The 19957-nt window shown below is 40.3% G+C and overlaps 1 protein-coding gene across 1 annotated transcript in view; it reads right to left on the bottom strand.

The window, feature by feature from the left end:
- TSPAN13 (tetraspanin 13) overlaps positions 1–16565 on the bottom strand; it is a 31330-nt gene extending 14765 nt beyond the window's left edge. The window contains exon 1 of the mRNA XM_055272520.2: positions 16037–16565. Within this exon, the coding sequence (XP_055128495.1) occupies positions 16037–16099 (63 nt within the window). The 5' untranslated portion in view covers positions 16100–16565. The remainder of the gene's footprint in view (positions 1–16036) is intronic.
- Between the last annotated feature and the right edge of the window lie 3392 nt (positions 16566–19957).

The following is a 19957-nucleotide window of genomic DNA, read 5'->3' on the forward strand; positions in this document are numbered from 1 at the left end:
AAGAAGAGAAACTTACAATAGAAAGAATACATAAAGCTTCATTAAAGGAGAGAAAAGTAACAGCCGTTGGCAAAATTATTTAAGAGAAAGGTTAATAATAAATCCTTCCAAATTTTTAAACTGATAAATACCTATCAAAAAGCCAAAGCAAAAATCACACTCAGTGACAAAAGATAGGAAAGATTACTCTAGCTAATGGAAAGATAAAAATAAATCATAAACATTTTCTCCAAAATTCAGGAATAAGATAGGGTGTGGGCTTTCACCACATCTATTCAGCATTGTGGTGGGGGGGTTTTAGACAACTAAGTGTAAATACAAAAGAACAATGGGAGGACAGAAACACGGCTTTCATTATTCACAAATTATTAGGAGTATCTACAAAGGAAATCCAAAAAATCAAAAAAAATTAAAATTGGTAAGAACCAGCAAAGTTGCTAGAAACAGTATCAATACACAAAAATCAACAACATGCTGATGCACCAAAAAAATATTTTTCATGTACTTTTTAGGATATAATTTGTAATATACCCCCAAAATGAGATATATTAAGAAATCCAACAAAAGTAGTCCAAGATCTTCATGAAGAAAATTGTGAAATGTATTTGAAGAATATGAAAGAAGACCTAAAATAAACAGAGATAAAGAAGATTAAGGAGAAAAGCTTGTATCTGCTGCACTTTTTCTTAGCCCAGCTGCACTGTCACCAGAACCATGAAGAAGAAATGCTCCTGGTAGCAAATCAGTCCTGTCAGTGGTTCAATCTAACTGTCCTGAATGCCATCCTTGTTGTTGTTTTCACCCATGTCTGCAAAACTTGAGCCTGACTCTACATATTTTGGATATATTTCTTTTTTTTTTTAAGTAAAATTAAATAGATAAAATTTAAAAACTAAATAAGTTAAAAACCATCTAACAAGTATCAGAACTTATTATAATGGCCAGGCACTGTGGCTCATGCTTGTAATCCTAGCACTTTGGGAAGCCAAGGCGGGATGATCACTTGAGGTCAGGAGTTCGAGACCAGCCTGGCCAACACAGTGAAACCCCGACTCTACTAGAAATACAAAAATTAGCCAGAAATAGCTTGAACTCAGGAGGCAGAGTTTGCAGTGAGCCAAGATCATGCTACTGCACTCCACCCTGGGTGACAGAGCGAGACTCTGTCTCAAAAAAAATAAAATAAAATAAGAGATATGACAAGTACCTCATTTTAATGGTTCGGTCATTAAAGCAGGTAACTGATACAGATCTAAACAAGCCAGCAGCATAGTCTTTGAGAGAGGCAAAATTCTAAGTCAGTAGAGAAAGAGTGGACTTTAATAAGTAGCCTTGTGACAACCACCTTCTCATTTTGAAAACTGATATTATTAATCCCTACCTCAAACCATAAACTCTAAGCACAACTTAAAAGTATAGAAAATATTTTAATGACTTTGTGGGTAAGGAAAAATTTCTTTGAAACAAGTTTCAAAAAATGCGCATATAACACTGACATGGTATTTACTCTGTTTAAGAAAGTATTATAAGGGTTTTACATTTATTAACTAATTTAATCTTCGCAAAAATCCTAAGAGGTAGGTACTATTGCTTCCATTTTCCAGATGGGAAAAGCTGTGCACAGAGTGAGATGTTAAGTAACTTGCCCAAGGTTAGACAGCAAGGAAGGGGTAGAGCTGGAATATGAACCCAGGCTACCTGGCTGTAGATCTGTGTTTTTACCTGCCATACCATCCTACCTGTTACAAATTTAAACTTCTGTACTGTACAGTGAAAAATACGAGACAAACGAGAGAAGCTTAGGACTAGGAGAATATATTTCCAGCACACATGTATATTTAAAAATGCCTACAGGCCAGGTATGGTGGCTCATGCCTGTAATCCCAGCACTTTGGAAGGCCAAGGCGGGCGGATCACCTGAGGTCAGAAGTTCAAGACCAGCCTGGCTAACATGGTGAAACCCCATTTCTACTAAAAATACAAAAAATTAGCTGGGCGTGGTGGCACCCGCCTGTAATCCCAGCTACTCGGGAGGCTGAGGCAGGAGAATCACTTGAACCCAGGAAGAGGAGGTTGCAGTGGGCCAAGATGGTGCCACTGCACTTCAGCTTGGGCAACAAGAGTGATATTCCATCTCGAAAATAAAAATAAAAATAAATAAAAAATAAAAATGCCTACAAATGAACTTAAGACAAAAAGCAAACTGAAAAGTGGTGAAAGGTAGTAAGAGGCAATTCACTGAAGAAGAATTTGAAAGGCTAATCAACACATGAAAAATGTTAAATCACATCAAAAATCAGGTTAACAAAAATTAAAACAAGGAAATACCATCTCACATGCACTAGACTAGCAAAAACTAAGCATGATGACACCAAGAATGTAAAGAACCTAGAACTTGTGTACAATATATATAGAAATATAATATATAGAAATACAAATTGTTGTAGCCACTTTATATAACAAATTAACAACACCTAGGAAAATTATATGTATCCCTTACTACTCCAGCGATTCTGTTTCTAGGTTAATCCCCAAGAGAACACCTATGTCCCCAACTAGATATATACCAGGATTCTACCACAACCTTGTTTGTTACAGTAAAAAATTAAAAACATTTTCAAACATCATGACTAGGGAATTCACAGACTCTGGTGTGATCACACAATAGAATACAAATGATTTTTATCTATTTCTATTAAATTGACAAATTTCAAAAAAATGTAAAGGAAATCAGACAAGTTGCATAAATGCAGATAAAACATACCATTTATATAAATTTTCAAACACAAAAAACAATACTATATGTTATTTGTACACGATTAATGTATGTAATATACGACACTGTCATACACATTCATGGAAGTGACAGATCTTGATTTCAGAACAGTGACTACCTTTGAGAGGGGAAAATGGGAAAGGGACTGGAGAGTGGGCCTTCAGCTACAGAGTAACATTTAACTTCTTAAAAGAGAAATTAGCTAGGTCCAGTGGTGTGCCTATAGTCTCAACAGTAGCTAGGACTCGGGAGGCTGAGACAGACTGCTTGAGCCTAGGAGTCCTGGGCTGCAGTGCGTTGTGACTGCACCTGGGAATAGCCACTGCACTCCAGCCTGGGCAACAAAGAGAACCCTCATCTCAAAAGAGAGAGAGAAAAAAAACACTGGCATATGTGAAATGTATAAAGCCAGTGAGTTCACAGGGGTCTACCATATTATTTCCTGAGCATATGAAATTTCCTAATTAAAACTAGCCTTGAAAAATGTAACATCCCCTTCTTACTAAGTCACCAATTCTAAATTCTTCTGCTTTGCTTTCCTCTGTAAATTGGTCTAACTTTCCTCATTCAGCCTTAGCTCCCACTATCTCCCAAACCCAGCTACTTAAATCTAGACATTCTCACTTGTTTCTCAAATATTTTACCTCAATTCCCATCCATGCATATTCAAGAGCAGTCCACATTCCCTCCTATAATTTGTCCCTATTTAGGAAAGAGGAAGCTTGGGAATGAAGGTGGTATACAACTGAAGGCAACAGGCAGTATCTCCACATGTTTGTAACAAAAGGCAATGCTCTAGGTCCATCACACTCAGATGGTTTCAAAAGTGAACCAAGACACTGCCCTATCCCATTTTCATGCCTAACTCCTAGATGCACATATGCAAACACATGCACACGCAAATACACATTCTCATTTGTAAGGGCCATTCCCAAAGGTGAAAGAAAACATAGATTCAACTGTCCAATCCAAAACAAATTTTGCACTTATTACAGCAACAGTGAAACTGTACATCAGAAACTTGTTTGTGCTAACCAATTTTCTAATAAACACCCCAAAATATGTTGGATTTTTTCATTTAAAAAGCTAAAAACAATGTGTTTTCTTGTGTATGACTGGTGTTTCTAACACATTATTTTAAAAATCCCCCAAATACCCAAGTTAACTTTTAAAATTATAACACCTGAAGATTTATAATATGCCTCTAATAAGATCTGATTATCAGTGTATCTTTAACTTTACTAAAAAGGAGACTTTTAAAGATAATAGTAAAACAATTTATTTCTCAGTAGCGATTAATTATGTGTTATGGTTGGTTTGTAATTGTGAAGAGAACAAGATTATATGAGGTCTTCCAAACCAGTGATCTAAAAATTGTTGATTCAAACAGTTAACTCTAACTGCATAATTAAAAAGCCTAGGTTTGTCACTAGAACTTGCTAGACAAAGGAACTCCAAAGAATCTTTTGTTCTATTATAATAACAGTTTTCTTATGAAATTAACTGTAATAGAAAGTAAATGTACACCTATGACAGTTTCCTTCCCTTTGGGAGACAGAATGCTGATAAAAAAGGAATTATGCATCTGTTAATTCATTGCTAGTAATGTTTTTATAAGCAGGAAGCACCAACCTTTCCTGTTTTCTCTTTAAGACAAAGAAAGGTAAATCATATAAAAAGAGTTTTAAAAACAGAACTAAAGGAGCTGTAATGGAAAAGGTACACCAAAGTAAGACCATAAAACTGGTCATAAAAAGTGTCTAAAACTGGCATTTCTTCCCCCAAGTAAACGCCAAGAGAAAGTGGCAATGGCAAAACTGCAAGTGTACACATGAGTAGGGTCTAATGAAGGTGGAATAAACAGGAAGGTGCTACTGCAAGGAACATAGAAATTCTCAGCCAGGCCAGGCGCAGTGGCTCATGCCTGTAATCCTAGCACTTTGGGATGCCAGGGGAGGAGGATTGCTTGAACCCAGGTAGTTCGAAACCAGCCTGGGCGACATGGGGAGACCTTGTCTCTACCAAAAAAATAAAAAAATTAGCCAGGTGCAGTGGCAACCAGCTGTGGTCCCAGCTACTTGAGAGACTGACTCAGGATAGCTTCGGCCCAGGAGGTCAAGGTTGCAGGGAGCTGTGTTCATGCCACTGCACTCCAGCCTGGGCAACAGAGCAAGACCCTGTCTCAAAAAGAAAGAAAGAAATTCTTAGCCAGGGCTCACAGCACAAACACAGAACACTAAAGCACAGGTGGGGCGTAGTGGTTCACATCTATAATCCTAGCACTTTGGGAGGCCGAGGCAGGATCACTTGAGCCCAGGAGTTTGGAGACTAGCCTGAGCAACATAGCAAGACCTTGTCTCAAAAAAAAAAAAAAAAAAAAAAAAAACAAAAACAAAAGAGAGACAGAGAGAGAACACCGTGGCACTAAAGTACCTGGCCAGGGATCCTAATCTGCTCCTTTCATTTTATAGGTGAGGAGTGATGTGACTTTTTTTTCTCCCTATAGAACCGCACCATAGTGCCTAGGAATATACTTAAGAAATTTTTAACACCGAGATGTAATATTAAAGACACTATTACAATGCATAAGAAATCGTAGTTCTTGCTTTATAGGCATATCAATAGGTATTTGAATAGCATCTCTTTAATTTACTTCTTATGAGACTTGGTCACACCGTGATGTGTTAAGGACCAGTAATGCCCTCCACTCATATGACCTTCCCATTAGTTAACTACTAAATATTAAGCTTATTCATTTTGTGCTTTTTTACTTTTATCTGATTCAGAAATTTTGTCACATACACGTACATTCACATACAAGCAGAAGAGCACACTGTGTGTTGCCTAGAGTAGGGGAACAAGAAATTCTACTTGGAATTAAGAAACTTAATATATTTGAGATCACTCTAGCAAACAGAATTGTTTTAACATTAAGCAAAGTGTGTTTATGTATCTTTCAGATTGATATATACAATAATGGTATTAAAGAACAAAGAGAGCCAGGCACGGTGGCTCACACCATTAATCCCAGCACTTTGAGAGGCTGAGGCGGGCAGATCACGAGGTCAGGAGTTCGAGACCAGAATGGCCAGCATGGTGAAACCCCGTCTATATTAAAAAATACAAAAAAAAAAAAAAATTAGCTGGGCATGGTGGTGAGTGCCTGTAATCCCAGCTACTCAGGAGGCTGAGGCAGGAGAATCGCTTGAACCTGGCAGGCAAAGTTTGCAGTGAGCCGAGATCGCACCACTGTACTCCAGCCTGGCAAGACAGCGAGACTCCATCTCAAATAAAAATAAAAAAAAAACAAAGAAAGATATATGCATAATGTTCTTTCTAATCTAGCATAAGTGGGTGTTGAAATATTAAACCACTACGCTAAGCCTCGCAGATGATGAAGAAATTGCTAGGATATGCTAGAATTAAGAACAGAAGAACTGGGGAAGTTGCTGCCCAGAGTAAGAATGACCTCTGTCTTAGACATGTGTTGTTTTTGCAACCTAACACATATATTTCCAGTACGACCCTTAATGACTGGCCCCTCTGACCATCATCAGCAGCAGACACACAAAATTCTGGCCTACCAATCACGGTTGCCCATCCTTCTATCAACAGTGATTGATCCATGGGATGGGTCCATAAGCCAACAGGGTCAGTAAGTGTGTCCTGCAAGATCGATAAAGGAATATTGAAAGGAAAAAACAATAGGTTCATCTGACCTAGCAAGGTATAAGGACAACATTGATTCTGCCAGTAGCCATCATGTACAGGGAAAGATCTAGCCCCCAAAAGAAACTAAGCAGAGGCAAGCTAAGCTGAAAAGCAGATGAAAGGGGAGAGTGACTTCTGAGCCCCTTGATCCAGCAAAACCTTATGACCCAACTACTGGATGTCCCACTTATATAAGCCAACACATTGTTTCAAGAACATCTATAACCCATGAAGTATCCTGATTAATACAAGCTTCACCTTGTGTTTATCATAATTTTTTAATACCTGCAAATTTGCACTGACCCTATTTACCTTCACCATTGTGACCACCTTCCCTACCAATACCAAATCTAAATTCTCACCTTGTCAATAAACTTTTAAAAACATGAGCACTCCTTTTAGCTGAAAAGACGTCCCTAAAGCTTCTTACTCTGCCATCAAAAGAAGAGGGGAATCAATGAGCCAGAGGAATGTCCCATCTTTTTTCTACAAACACCCTCCTTAGCATTACTAAATTTAACACCAATGTAAGTTTTACCGCTGAGCAGGTCCGTGGTTGCCTGCAGACTAGGAGGGGGGTTTAGGGATGGGAAAGAGAGATTTCAAAGAAGGATGAGGAGATTTTCAGGGGTCTTGAAATGTGGTCATGGGTTCACAGGTGTACATATATGCCCAAACTTATCAAACGCTATACTTTAAAGTATATTCACCTTACTGTGTCAATAATATTTCAATAGATCTGTTTCCCCCCAAAAGACAAGGCTTTACAAGGAAAGACATTTTAGACCATCTTCTGCCTGGCCTGGAACAATTCATGGTACCTAGAGTTTTATATGGAATTTGGTGGCATGCCAAGGATAGTTGGGCAGGAAAGCAGACAGAGACTGGGCCCATGACAATATGCTTGAATTGTGCACATGCTCTGGGTTACCTGGGTCTTGACTTCTTTTTCCGTGAAAATAATAAAACTTACCATTTTAAGCAGTGATAGCTGGGTTTCTATTAGTTTGGGCTAAACTCTATTCCTAACATTGTGGTCTTTGTTTTAAAGCCCATCAGATCAGGTCATGTCTATGCTGGCTGTCCTTTGTTTCTGATCTGGAGATAAAAGTCCATACTCCAAGGCTGACAAATCCCAAGATGGGAAGGGCCTGGATTATCGCCTGAGGTTATTCATTAGCCACCATTCCTCCTCCCAGCCATACTTAGAATTCTTCTGACGCGCCTTCTACACTTTAAGTGCCAGACAATCAAGGCTCATGTTATCTTACATTCCTAGCACCTGGCTAAGAGTGTGATGCATAAGAGGTGCTCAAAACATACTGTTGAATGAAAGAGCATATGATATTGCTCATTACCCTTTCAGGACGAGGAAACGCTAATTCTCCAATCTATACAATATCTGGAGGGGAAGAAAGTCAGCTTAATGATGTTCCATATTATTCTCTGTCTACATAACCTTCAATCTTTCATCAAATATCCACCACATTTCAAGAACAAGATGAAAAGACAGATTTTAATATTGTGAAAACAACTACCTTTTTTTTAGTGTCAAAATTCTTCCAAGGTAAGTGAATTGCTTTGAGGATGAAAGAATTTAAAACATTTCAAAAAGACAGATTAGATGTTGTAAATTATTCAAAAATGTTATGTTAGCACTAAAGCAACACAGAAGTTATGATGGTAGTGGAAGGCAAGCAAATTTAAAACAGCAGTAAGATACAGAAGGACTATACCAACAAAATGTAACACAGCATCCATAGACATGTAAAGAAAACAAAGGTAGCCAGGTTCAGTGGCTCTCATCTGTAATCTCAGTACTCTGGGAAGCCAATGCAAGAGGACTGCTTGAGGCAAGGAGTTCGAGACCAACCTGGGCAACATAGCAAGACCCCTGTCTCTACAAAAAAAAAAAACAAAAATTTTAATTAGCTGGGTAGGGTGGAGTATGCCTGTAGTTCTAGCTACTCAGAAGGAGAGAGGGTGAGAGAATCGCTTGGGCCCAGGGGTTCAAGGCTGCAGTAAGCTATCATCACACACTGCACTCCAGCCTTGGTGACAGAGGGAGACCCTGACCCTAAAAAAAAGAAAACAAAGCCCCAGACTATCTTCCTTAATATGCCTCAACATTCATGATGAGGAATTACATGTGAATGCTGAACTCTCTTCTGAACTTCTGCTTAATGTGGAAAACTGAAGAGCAATTCAGAAAAGATCAAGCATGTGTTTCTACGATGCCAAACATCTGGATGGAAATGTGAAAACTCTATAAATAATCTAGATTTTGCTAAATAGCCAGATACTGAGTGTTGAAGCCAAAACCTCAGTTCTTTTATTGCTTTATGGTCATTCTTCAAATGACACAGAAGCCTGAAGCGCTCTTGCAAATATTTTTCTTCAATATGGTTCTCTATGATGCCATTGCTTTTATACTTACTAAGCAAAAAATACAAAGTATATGGAAATTATATAAATTATATAATTTATATATAAATTATATAATTTATATATAAATTATATAATTTATATATAAATTATATAAAGGTGATTGACAAGGGACCTCCACTTGTCATTTTCCAAGGGTAACTAGTTTGAGGTGACATCCACAGCTGCCAACAAAGTTCCAACACCACTCTATCACTTCCTTCTTTGGAGCATTTCTGGGAGACAAGAAATGAAGTATGGGCAGAAGAACCCTGTACTGATTCCTGCATTCAATTAACTAAATGCCAACCATATGCCAGGGCTGTGCCGGGCACACAGGAAAGCCAGAATGACTAGGACATGGCCTTTATTGTTCAGAGGATTATAAGGAAAATAAAAGGGTAACTGCTCTTTTCAATGACTTCTTCACTGACAAATTCAAGGACCAACTCTTGGTCCCCATCTCCTTGAAATGGTTTGCACTTGACTTCTGAGACACCAACCTCTCCACAATTTTCCTCCTACCTGACTGGCCATTCCTTTTCAGGCTCCCTTGCTGAATGTTCCTCATCTCCTGCATCTCCTAATGTATGAATGGCACTGTTTCAATCCATGGACCACTGCCCTTCTCTATCTACCTTCACTAACTTGTTGATTTCATCCAATCCCAACTCTTTAAATGGCTCCCTAAATTTAAATCTCCAGAAAGTCCTCTCCCCTGAATGACAGTGTGGTTACTGTAAGTGCTACCTGACATTTCCACTTGGGTTTCTTCAGCATCACATCTAATACTGAATCCTCGAATTCATCCCAAAGCCTGCTCCACCTACCATCTTCTCCATCCTAGTTAATGGCAAATCTATCCTGCCAGTTCCTTGAGCCTAAGCCACAAATCATAAGTAATCTGTGACTTGTCTCTTTCAGTAAATCAGGTCACCCTACCTCTAAAACAGTCTCAGAATCTATTTCTTTTAATTCTGTTGCCACCATATTAATCCAAGCCTCCATCATCTCATGCGCAAATTATAGCAATAGCCTTGTAACTAGTCTCAGTGCTCCCACCTGTGCCATCTACAATCTATTCTTAACTCAAGAGCCATAGAGCCTTTTACATAAAAATCAGACTATATCAGCCTTCAAACCTAAACACACCACTGGCTCCCCATTTCACTTGGTCTAAAAGCTCATGGCCCTATAGTGCTCTCCTGGGTCCACTCATAACTTCTCTGACCTCATTTGGAGGATTGCTTGAGGCCAGGTATTCAAGGCTAGCCCGGACAACACAGACCCTGTCTCTACAAAATATTTTTTAAAATTAGCCAGGTATGGTGGCACATGCCTGTAGTCACAGCTACTAGGTAGGCTGATGTGGGAGGATCACTTGAGCCCAGGAGACAGCTCTCCGGCAGTGAGCTGAGATCACACCACTGCGTGACACAGCAATACCCTATCTCAAAAAAAAAAAAAAGGAAAGAAAAGAAAAAAAAGCAGAAATACTCTTCCATCAGGGTCTTTTCAAAGACCATTCCCTCTACCTGAAACACTTTTCCTAGATAATTGTTCTTCATCTCCTTTAGGCCTTTTGATACAGTTTGGATATTTGTCTCCTCCATATCTCACGTTGAAATGTAATCCCCAATGTTGGAGGTAGGACCTGGTGGGAGGTGATTCGTAGGCATGGATCCCCCATGAATAGTTTGGCACCATCCCCTCAGTGATAAGTGAGTTCTCCCTCTGAGTTCATGTGAGATCTGGTTCTTTAAAAGTGTTTGGCACCTCCCCCTCACTCTCCCCATGTGACACAGGGACTTCCTTTCCCCTTCTGCCATGATTGTAAGCTTCCTGGGGCCCTCACCAGAAGCAGAGGCCAGTACTATGCTTCCTGCAGAACCATGAGCCAATTAAGCCTCTTTTCTTTATCCAGTCTCAGGTATTTCTTTACAGCAATGCAAGAACAGTCTTAACACCTTTCTTACACTGTTTTCTTTCCATGCAGGCCAAGCGTGACCACCACATGTGAAGCTGTGTACCCATCCTCCCACATCCACTCCACTGCCCCACCTATCTTTCCTTTTACTCCACTTTATTTTTCTCCGTAGCACTTGTTTACCTGCTAATATGATATATAATTTACTTACTTATTTATCATCTGTCTGCCCCCATAAATGTAAACTCCATGAAGGCAAGCCACTGGGGTTTTGTTCACTGCTACTGATGCTCAATTAATATTCATTATTAGAATAAAAAACAGAAAGAAAATAACTTGGGCACATCTTAAACTTACATTAGACTCACAAATAACCCCAACCAGTTACAATTATAATACAATTTTACAGGAAGTAGATTCATTCAAGAGAAAGGGTAGAGGAAACCCACAGACATGTTTGAAAGGTTGGCCAAGAATGGAAAAAAAAAAAGGGTATTACAAGAAATATTCGATTCTACAGTGGATAAATAAAAGTAATTCCTACTTAATATTACTACTTTTTAACCTAATGCTAACTTTCATGCTTTAAAATATTTAGCTGTGCTTCTGCACTTAACCTTGATCGCCGCAGACTAAAAGAAACAAAATATTGTTTTAGACGAGTTTTCTTTATGCAAGTTTTACCTGTGCAGAATAGCTGGAAAGAAGAAGCCAAGTCTATAAATTCAGCAAAATTCAACTTTTTCCACCTGAAGCTGTAACAACTTAATTTTATTTCTATTATACATCTAAAGCATTTATACACTATCTGATTTTATCCTTACACAGCTTCATGAGGGGACGACTGAAAAATATCACCACCAATTTATATATGAAGAAACTGAAACTCAAAGTAAGCTGTTTGTCTAGTAACAGAGTTGGAAAAGTTTCAGTTTTCTTCATAAATCCAGTGATCTTTCTTCCCATAATTTGTATGGATATATGTTTTTTATCTAACAGATTAAAAACAGAATTTTCTTCCCATAAATTGTATGGTCGTATTTTTTTATCTAACAGATATGGCACACTTTATCTACTATAAAACGCATCCCAGGCCAGGAGCGGGTTGGCTCATGCCTGTAATCTCAGCACTTTGGGAGGCCAAACTCCTGAGGTCAGGAGTTTGAGACCAGCCTGGCCAACATAGCGAAACCCCGTCTCTACTAAAAATACAAGAAATAAGCTGGACGTGGTGGCGGGCACCTGTAATCCCAGCTACTTGGGAGGCTGAGGCAGGAGAATCGCTTGAACCCAGGAGGCGGAGGTTGCAGTGAGCCAAGATTGCGCCATTGCACTCCAGTCTGGGCAACAAGAGCAAAACTCCATCTCAAAAACACAAATAAAAACAATAAAATGCATCCCAATTTCAGAGGTGATAAAAATATAAATTAAGGTGTTTATGAAGTAATTCAGTATAATTTTTATGCTGCAAGAGAATTTTTCTCAAAACAACCAGAAGTATAAGGAAAAAGAATCACGAAAAAGAGAAAGAAACAAACACGGAAAGATGCTATAAGAATGAACACACAAAGGAGAAACAAAACTGCAACTTCTGAAATTTCCCTCCTGATTTTAAAACTGGCAGGGCAACTCTTAAAAAGTCCCAGTAAATATAGGTTTGGTCATATTTTTCAGTTTTGGTTCTACTTAACAAAGTCAGCTACCTTTTTTTGGTTGTTTGTTTTTAATAGAGCTTTCTTCTCTGGTTAAGAAGCACAAGGAGACACATTATAAAGCTTCAAAATATTACATATTTTAATACAAATTTTATTTCGTATTTTCTAAAATTTCCCACAGATCACTAAGCATAATTTTCAGAAGTTTTTTTCACTATTTGTCAAAATCTTTTCAGCCTAAAATATTCCTATAAACTATTAAAAATAAGTCATTTTCCCAAATCGTTTTCATTTTTATGTATATCCTAAATGGTATCAAAAAGACCCACACACTATTTCTACATTTCCTTGATTCAATCACACCTCCTTTATTCCCCCAACTTCTCTAACCCACAAATATCTCCCACAGTCCTAAATTTTATGGTGCCTAAAGTCAGTATATTCCTTATACGCCATTTAATTTTCCCACTCCATGTCTCTCATCTAGATCCTGTCTTCACAACGCATTTGCCTTTATAGGTATTTATTATTTCCCGCAGTTCTCAAAAGAGTGCACACAGTACACAAAAGTTTATTGACTGAATACAATTCCTGAAAACATATGTATAAAAGGTAGTAAATAAAAATGAGGCTTCATAAAAGCACATTGATTTTTAAGCCCTGTTTGGTTTGCTGCGGTATTTCCAAACTGAGAACAGAGCCTGGCACACAGTAGGCACTCAAATATTTGTTGAATGAAGAAACTTAAAGCTTCCTTAAATGCAGGAAGTTCTGAGGCAAGTCATTCTCTTAGAATACTGTGAAGGTGAATTCAGGAATGTAGCTTCCCCCTTTTCTTCTATATTTACAAATTGTTAACACATACTACACTAATTTAAGCTTGTCCAGTACTGGCGATCCTATTAACTAAAATAATCAAGCCATAAACAACAACAAAAATCAATTGTTAACATTTTGCCTAGTGATCAAATTTCCTTGTTTGGGACTTGCAACTTGTTTTTAGTGACATGCTTTCTGAGCTGATCATGAATGTGGCACGAATCTCAGGCTCATTAGCAAGCCACCAGAGCATGTGGACAGTTCAGCTGATAGAGTCCTAAGTTCCTCGGTAAAATGCTTCAACACAGCAATGATGATGTTTCAGGCAGCCATGGCTTTTGCACCTGCTGTTCCCATATGCGATCCTGGTTTAACCAACACTTTTAGAAATGACCTCAAATGTAATCCTGTAGCGTTGAGCACATTTTAGAGGCAGTGACTAGGGTGGGATTAGAACCTACAAAGAATGTTTCTATTCATGACTTATACAGAAATGTCTCCCAAGTCTTCATGCTCAATCCCATCCCCAACTGCCTCACATTTTTTTCATCTTAAAATGTTAAGAGATCGGGGAGAAATAAAAGCTAAATAATGGCCATGGTACATTTTCAGCATCTATCTAAGACTTGATCCAACTTTTACCTGTCACTTGTCTCCACTTTAAACTGCTACATTTATTTAAGCCTATTTACAATGTAAAAGAAGCAAGTAGCCACTAATTCATTTTAAGAAATGTCCCTTTGTCTAAAAAGTCTATGATTTAAAAGGGCTAGCCATTTTTATTGTCCCGTGAATTTCCAATTCATTAAGTTTTACTGCATAGCTATTAAAATCAATAGAATACACACTTTGAAGGTCAATAATTTAGAACAGATATTAAATAGTCTTAATATGTCCCTTTAGAATCACCTTTCTTTCGCCTCACTTTCCTGATATACTCGAAATACAACTAAAAATGATGTCTAGAAAGCAAGGAACTTCATTTTAAAATAACTTTCCTTTTTAAAAAATAGTATACATTAATTTATATAGACCCTTCAGTGAAGTAAGTATGCAAAGTAGACATTCCACTCTGTGTAAGCAGACACTGTAAGACTGGCAAACAGATGACTAAATCATAGGCAGAAAAAAAAACAACTCAGGGCACAAAATAAGGAATTTAAAGTTCTAAGCAGGCCACTCACACTGATTAAAAAAAAATCCTAGAGAACTGGTCAGCATTTACTTATAAACAGCCAGGGTGATAAGCATGCCTCAGGGTGATATAGATGAATTTTGATCTGAAACTTGACATGTATCTCCAAGGAACTGTATCACCAGGTGTTCTAAAAATTTTTTCCCCAAGTCTACTATTAATGACCATGTTGACTAGATTCTAATTAACTAGCCATAAAAGCGTACTCAATGCCTGTTTCTGTCTTGCCTTCAAAGCTTGCAATCATGTTCACATACAAAGGAACAGTAATGGTAAAATGACCCAACCTCCTTCTCCTTTGGTGACCACAAGGCAGCCTCTCTATTCCAAGGATGTAATCTAAGCTTGCACAGATGGCCTAGCTCTCTGCTAATGCAGGGGTGCTGGGTTTGTTTTCAGGGTGGGTGCTGCAAAGCGCCAGGTATATTTATAGAAGGGAGCAAGACTACTATGGAGGGATGATGACAGAAGAGGAAGTTTCTTCCGCCCGGTAGAGGCACAGCCTGTGGAAAGATCTGGATTCCACAGCCTAGGTTCCACGCCTGACTCGTCAACTACCAGCTATGTAAACTTATTAAAACCTTTTTGGTCTGTTACCTTATGTATAAAATGCAGATAATGCCCCATTCCCTCAGAAGGTTGTCAGAATGATGAACGAACATTGTGTATGTAAAATCTGGGACGTGATAGGCATTCAATAAACGTCGATCTGTCCTGCCCATCCTCCTGTTCACCCAGAATTGCGCCTCAAAAAATCACAAAGAGAGCCTGCAGCGTTAAAACTAAGAGGCCCAAGCTGGCTGGCAGGGAAAGAAACGACTTGGGGCGGGGGGTGGGGGGGGGGCTCGCTTATTTCCTGCAGGACTTGGTTTAAAATGGAGTTAGGATATTGATCATGGGCAAGACACACAGAAAAAGCACCAAGTACGAGCAAAACTGACAACAACAAAAACAAAAAGACATCCCTTTACTGTGAGCACGAAACAAACTTCGGAAGCAGCGGACATCTGTGAACCTACTCAGTGGCCTCAATTAAAATCCCGAGGGTACGTAGAGCTAACCCAGAGGTACACCAGCCATATGCCGCCTCGTCAGTTTCAGGCCACGCCATTCCGCAAAACTGTCCGCAAGCCCGAACGGCTCTCGCGCCTCCACGCCTGGCCCAGATGCGTCTGGATGCCAGGAGCGAGCGGCAGAAGGGTACCGGGTGGGAAAGCGGGGAGATCTGGTTAAATGTTTGAAAAACAAGGCGGTGGGTGAAGGGGCGGGGTGGAGCAATGTGGCAGAGACGCGGCAATCGAGCCTGAGAGACCGCCCTTCACAATGAACGAAAGGAAGAGACTGCGACAAGCGCCGGCGCCCGGTCCCCGGCGGGGACGGATGGTGAGGCCGGGGGCGCGCAGAGCGTGGGAAGCCGGGAAGGGGGCGCAGGATGCAACGAGTGAGTTGCTGACCAGGCAGGGAAGCCAAAGAGCGCCCAAGCAGGTGCAAAGCCCCCAAGCGGGCAGGAACGGACTGGGGATACTCACGGTGTAAAGCAGGTTGAGGGCGCACAGGCAGTTCTTGGAACACGCGAAGCCCCCGCAAACCATGTTGGAACCTGTGGTTGCCGGCAGCTGCACGTAAATTCGACTCCGGCAGAGGTTCCCGGACAGCTGCTTTGTCCTTGCCTTTGGGGCCTGGCCCAGGCGGGGCAGCAACGAGGACGTGGGTGGGGGGTCGGGGCCTGGGGCTGCAGTACGCGGCGCGCGTGGCGGCGGCTCAGACCCGCTTTGGAACCTGCGGCCGCCGCAGCTCAGCCGGAGCAGGAGCCCGAGCCCCGCCCAGCCCCTTCGTCTCGCCCCGCGCGCTGATTGGCCGCTGGCCGGGAACAAAGGTAGAAATATGCAAATAAATGCGCTCCGCCGGCCGGGATCCGGGAGGGGCGGAGCGGTCCCGGGGCGAGGGGGAGGGGGCCCCAGGCCAGAGCTGGTGTCGGCGGCCTTGGTGTAGTTTCCCCAGGAGCAGGTGAGGAGGGAGGGCGGAGCTCGGGGGAGATCCACGCTGGCAAGGAGAAATATGACAGCACCTCTGGATTCTTGGCCCTGGCAGATGACGTGGCACCATTTTGAATGAGATTTCAAAACTAAGCACCTGTCCTTGTTTGAGGGAAGGAAGGCAGGAAGGAAGTAATGAATGAAAACGTGAAAGATTTAAAAGAGAACGAAGTAGAGGGAAATGAAAGGGAGAAAATAGGTGAAACAATAAAAATAAAATAAAATAAAATCCCTGCTTCTCTCAGAAAATAAGATATGTGCCCTATAATTGTGACCTGGACAGGTCAGACTTATCCAACAAAGATTTGTAAAATACTAATAAACTTTATGAATACATGCATGCAAAGGAAAATCGAGAGAGAGAAGGTGGGGATGGTTAATGGGTACAAAAAAATAGAAAGAATGAATAAGACCTACTATTTGATAGCACAATAAAGTGACAATCGTTAATAAGAACTTAACTGTGTATTTTAAAATAACTTAAAGAATGTAATTGGATTGTTTGTAACTCAAAGGATAAATGTTTGAGAGGATGGATACTCTATTCTCCGTGATGTGCTTATTTCACATTGCATGCCTGTATCAAAACATCTCATGTACCCCGTAAATATATACATCTACTATGTGTCAACAAAAGTTTTAAAACAAATTTTAAAAAGAAAATCAAGAGAGATTATTTTTGTGTTCTGGTCATGAATTTCAATAAACTTATTTTTTCACAAAAATAACTGTGAAAATCTTCAAATAACTCAGACTTCACCTCAATTAATTCATTATCAGTTTACTGCTTCTCTACTATAGAAATGCATCTTGTATCCTTAATTCCTCACCTATAAATTGAGATTTTAGAAGTATGTCAAGCACTTTTTGCATAGTGGCTGGCACAGGGGAAGGCCTCAATAAATGTCAGCTAGTATTCATAGATCTAACATTTTGTAAAGGCCTACTGTGTTCCAGGCACTAAACTAAGGCAATAAAGGTTTATTTATTTCAGGGTAGCTTCTACCAAAGAAAAAGGTTTTATAAAGAGATTTGCAAGTTTACAATACTATATCTAACCTAAAGGTTCATACGGAGTAAATTATGTAATTGCAAATGCTAAATTGTATTAAATTAAATTAAACATTGCAGCTGATTAAAATAATTTGTCTTCTTAGAATTCTCTGCTCCCAAGGCCGGGCGCGGTGGCTCACGCTTGTAATCCCAGCACTTTGGGAGGCCGAGGCGGGCGGATCAGAAGGTCAGGAGATCGAGACCACGGTGAAACCCCGTCTCTACTAAAAATACAAAAAAAAAAAAATTAGCCGGCCGTGGTGGCGGGTGCCTGTAGTCCCAGCTACTCGGAGAGGCTGAGGCAGGAGAATGGCGTGAACCCGGGAGGTGGAGCTTGCAGTGAGCCGAGATTGCGCCACTGCACTCCAGCCTGGGCGACAGAGCGAGACTCCGTCTCAAAAAAAAAAAAAAAAAAAAAAGAACTCTCTGCTCCCTCTTCCAGCCTCTCCTTCCCTCCCCTGACCCCATCATACCAACAAGACCTCATTAATTTGTTAGGTTTTGTATTCCACATTAGCCTTTTATATACAGCTAGAAATATTCCAAAAACTAACCTGGAAAATGATCCTCAAACACAAACAATGCTTTGATGATGCTCAGCTTTCCTTTTTAATAGCCAGAGGTTTACAAAAGATGAGGCATTGGCAGGGAATTCTATTCATTCTCTTCCCATTCCTGGGTGTCACCAACATTAGTACCACTTCAACTATTACTCAACCAACTATTGCAACTCTCTCTTTGGCTTCTGAATAATACCCTTCACTATCTCCCTATAGGCTGAATCACTTTCTTTTCCCAGAGAAGTACCACCTATCAGTCAGGGTCCCAGCAAAAAGGAGATGACTCGTTCAAATAGCATAATTGAGAAGAATTTCATAAAGGGACTATTTTCAAAAGTGTGGACAATGTTAAAGGAAACCAGCCGGGTGCGGTGGCTCACACCTGTAAGCCCAGCACTTTGAAAGGCCAAGGGTAGTGGATCACCTGAGGTAAGGAGTTCGAGACCAGACTGACCAACGTGGTGAAACCCCTTCTCTACTAAAAATACAAAAATTAGCCAGGCGTGGTAGCGGGCACCTGTAATCCCAGCTACTTGGGAGGCTGAGGCAGGAGAATCACTTGAACCCGGGAGATGGAGGTTGCAGTGAGCCAAGATCGCGCCACTGCTCTCCAGCCTGGGTGACAGAGTGAAATTCTGTCGCAAAAAAGGAAACCAACAAAGCATGATGAGGCAGCTCAGAGATAGTAAGAGCAGGAAGTTCTAATTACCCCTAAGACTAAGGGGGTGATTTAAGGGAACAGTTACAGAAGCCAGGCAAGAGCTATAGTTATAGGAGAGTTGTCTGATAGGAAATACATCTTTCAATAGAGGAAACAAAACAACGTCTGAAAATAGGAAAACAAATGGATATGTTGCGATTTCTCCTGATTTGGATATAGAAATTTTCAAAAGACCATTTGCTCCCACCCTAATAAGAACAAGCAGCCTGGACAACATAGTGAGACCCCATCTCTACTAAAAATTGAAAATATTAGCTGGGTGTGGTAGTGCATACCTGTAGTCCCAGCTATCCCAGCTACTCAGGAGCCTGAGGGGGAAGGATTGCTGAGCCCAGGAGATCAAGGCTGCAGTGAGCTATGATGGCGCCACAGCACTCCAGCCTGGGTACAGACCAAGACCCTGTCTCAAAGTAAGTAAAAACAAGGTAGATAAGCTACAAAATCATACTTAAAACAAAAAACTATCGAACAACTGAGGGGCTAAAGGCATCTAAAAGAATTAAAATCCAAGAAGTGATGAGATAATATTAGAGGGGGCAAAAAAACTCATAGTCGCTTTCATCTTTTATAGACTGGCTGTGGGAGGGAGACACTACCTTTGAGAGGGATAAGGAGAAACTAAATGACTATTTAACCATCTTCTAATGCCCCTACCTGGACTATGTGACAGTATATAATCCAGAGCCCCAGCTACAGAATGACTGCAACTATTTGCCAGCTCTAACCCATGGGCCTTCTTTTAAAACAAGAAATATAAGCTACAAAGGCTGTGGTCAGGCAAGAGTGCTGCATTAGTTCGTTTTCATTCTGCTGATAAAGGCGTACCTGAAACTGGGAAGAAAAAGACGTTTAATTGGACTTATATTTCTACATGGCTGGAGAGGCCTCAGAATCATGGTGGGAGGTGAAAGGCACTTCTTACATAGTGGTGGCAAGAGAAGAACGAGGAAGAAGTGAAAGCAGAAACCTTTGATAAACTCATCAGATCTCATGAGACTTATTCACTATCACGAGAATAGCATGGGAAAGACCGGCCCCCATGATTCAATTACCTCCCTTGGGTATGTCCCAAAACATCTG

This window comes from Symphalangus syndactylus, chromosome 3 (genome assembly GCF_028878055.3).
Source record: "Symphalangus syndactylus isolate Jambi chromosome 3, NHGRI_mSymSyn1-v2.1_pri, whole genome shotgun sequence".
Classification (NCBI taxonomy): domain Eukaryota; kingdom Metazoa; phylum Chordata; class Mammalia; order Primates; family Hylobatidae; genus Symphalangus; species Symphalangus syndactylus.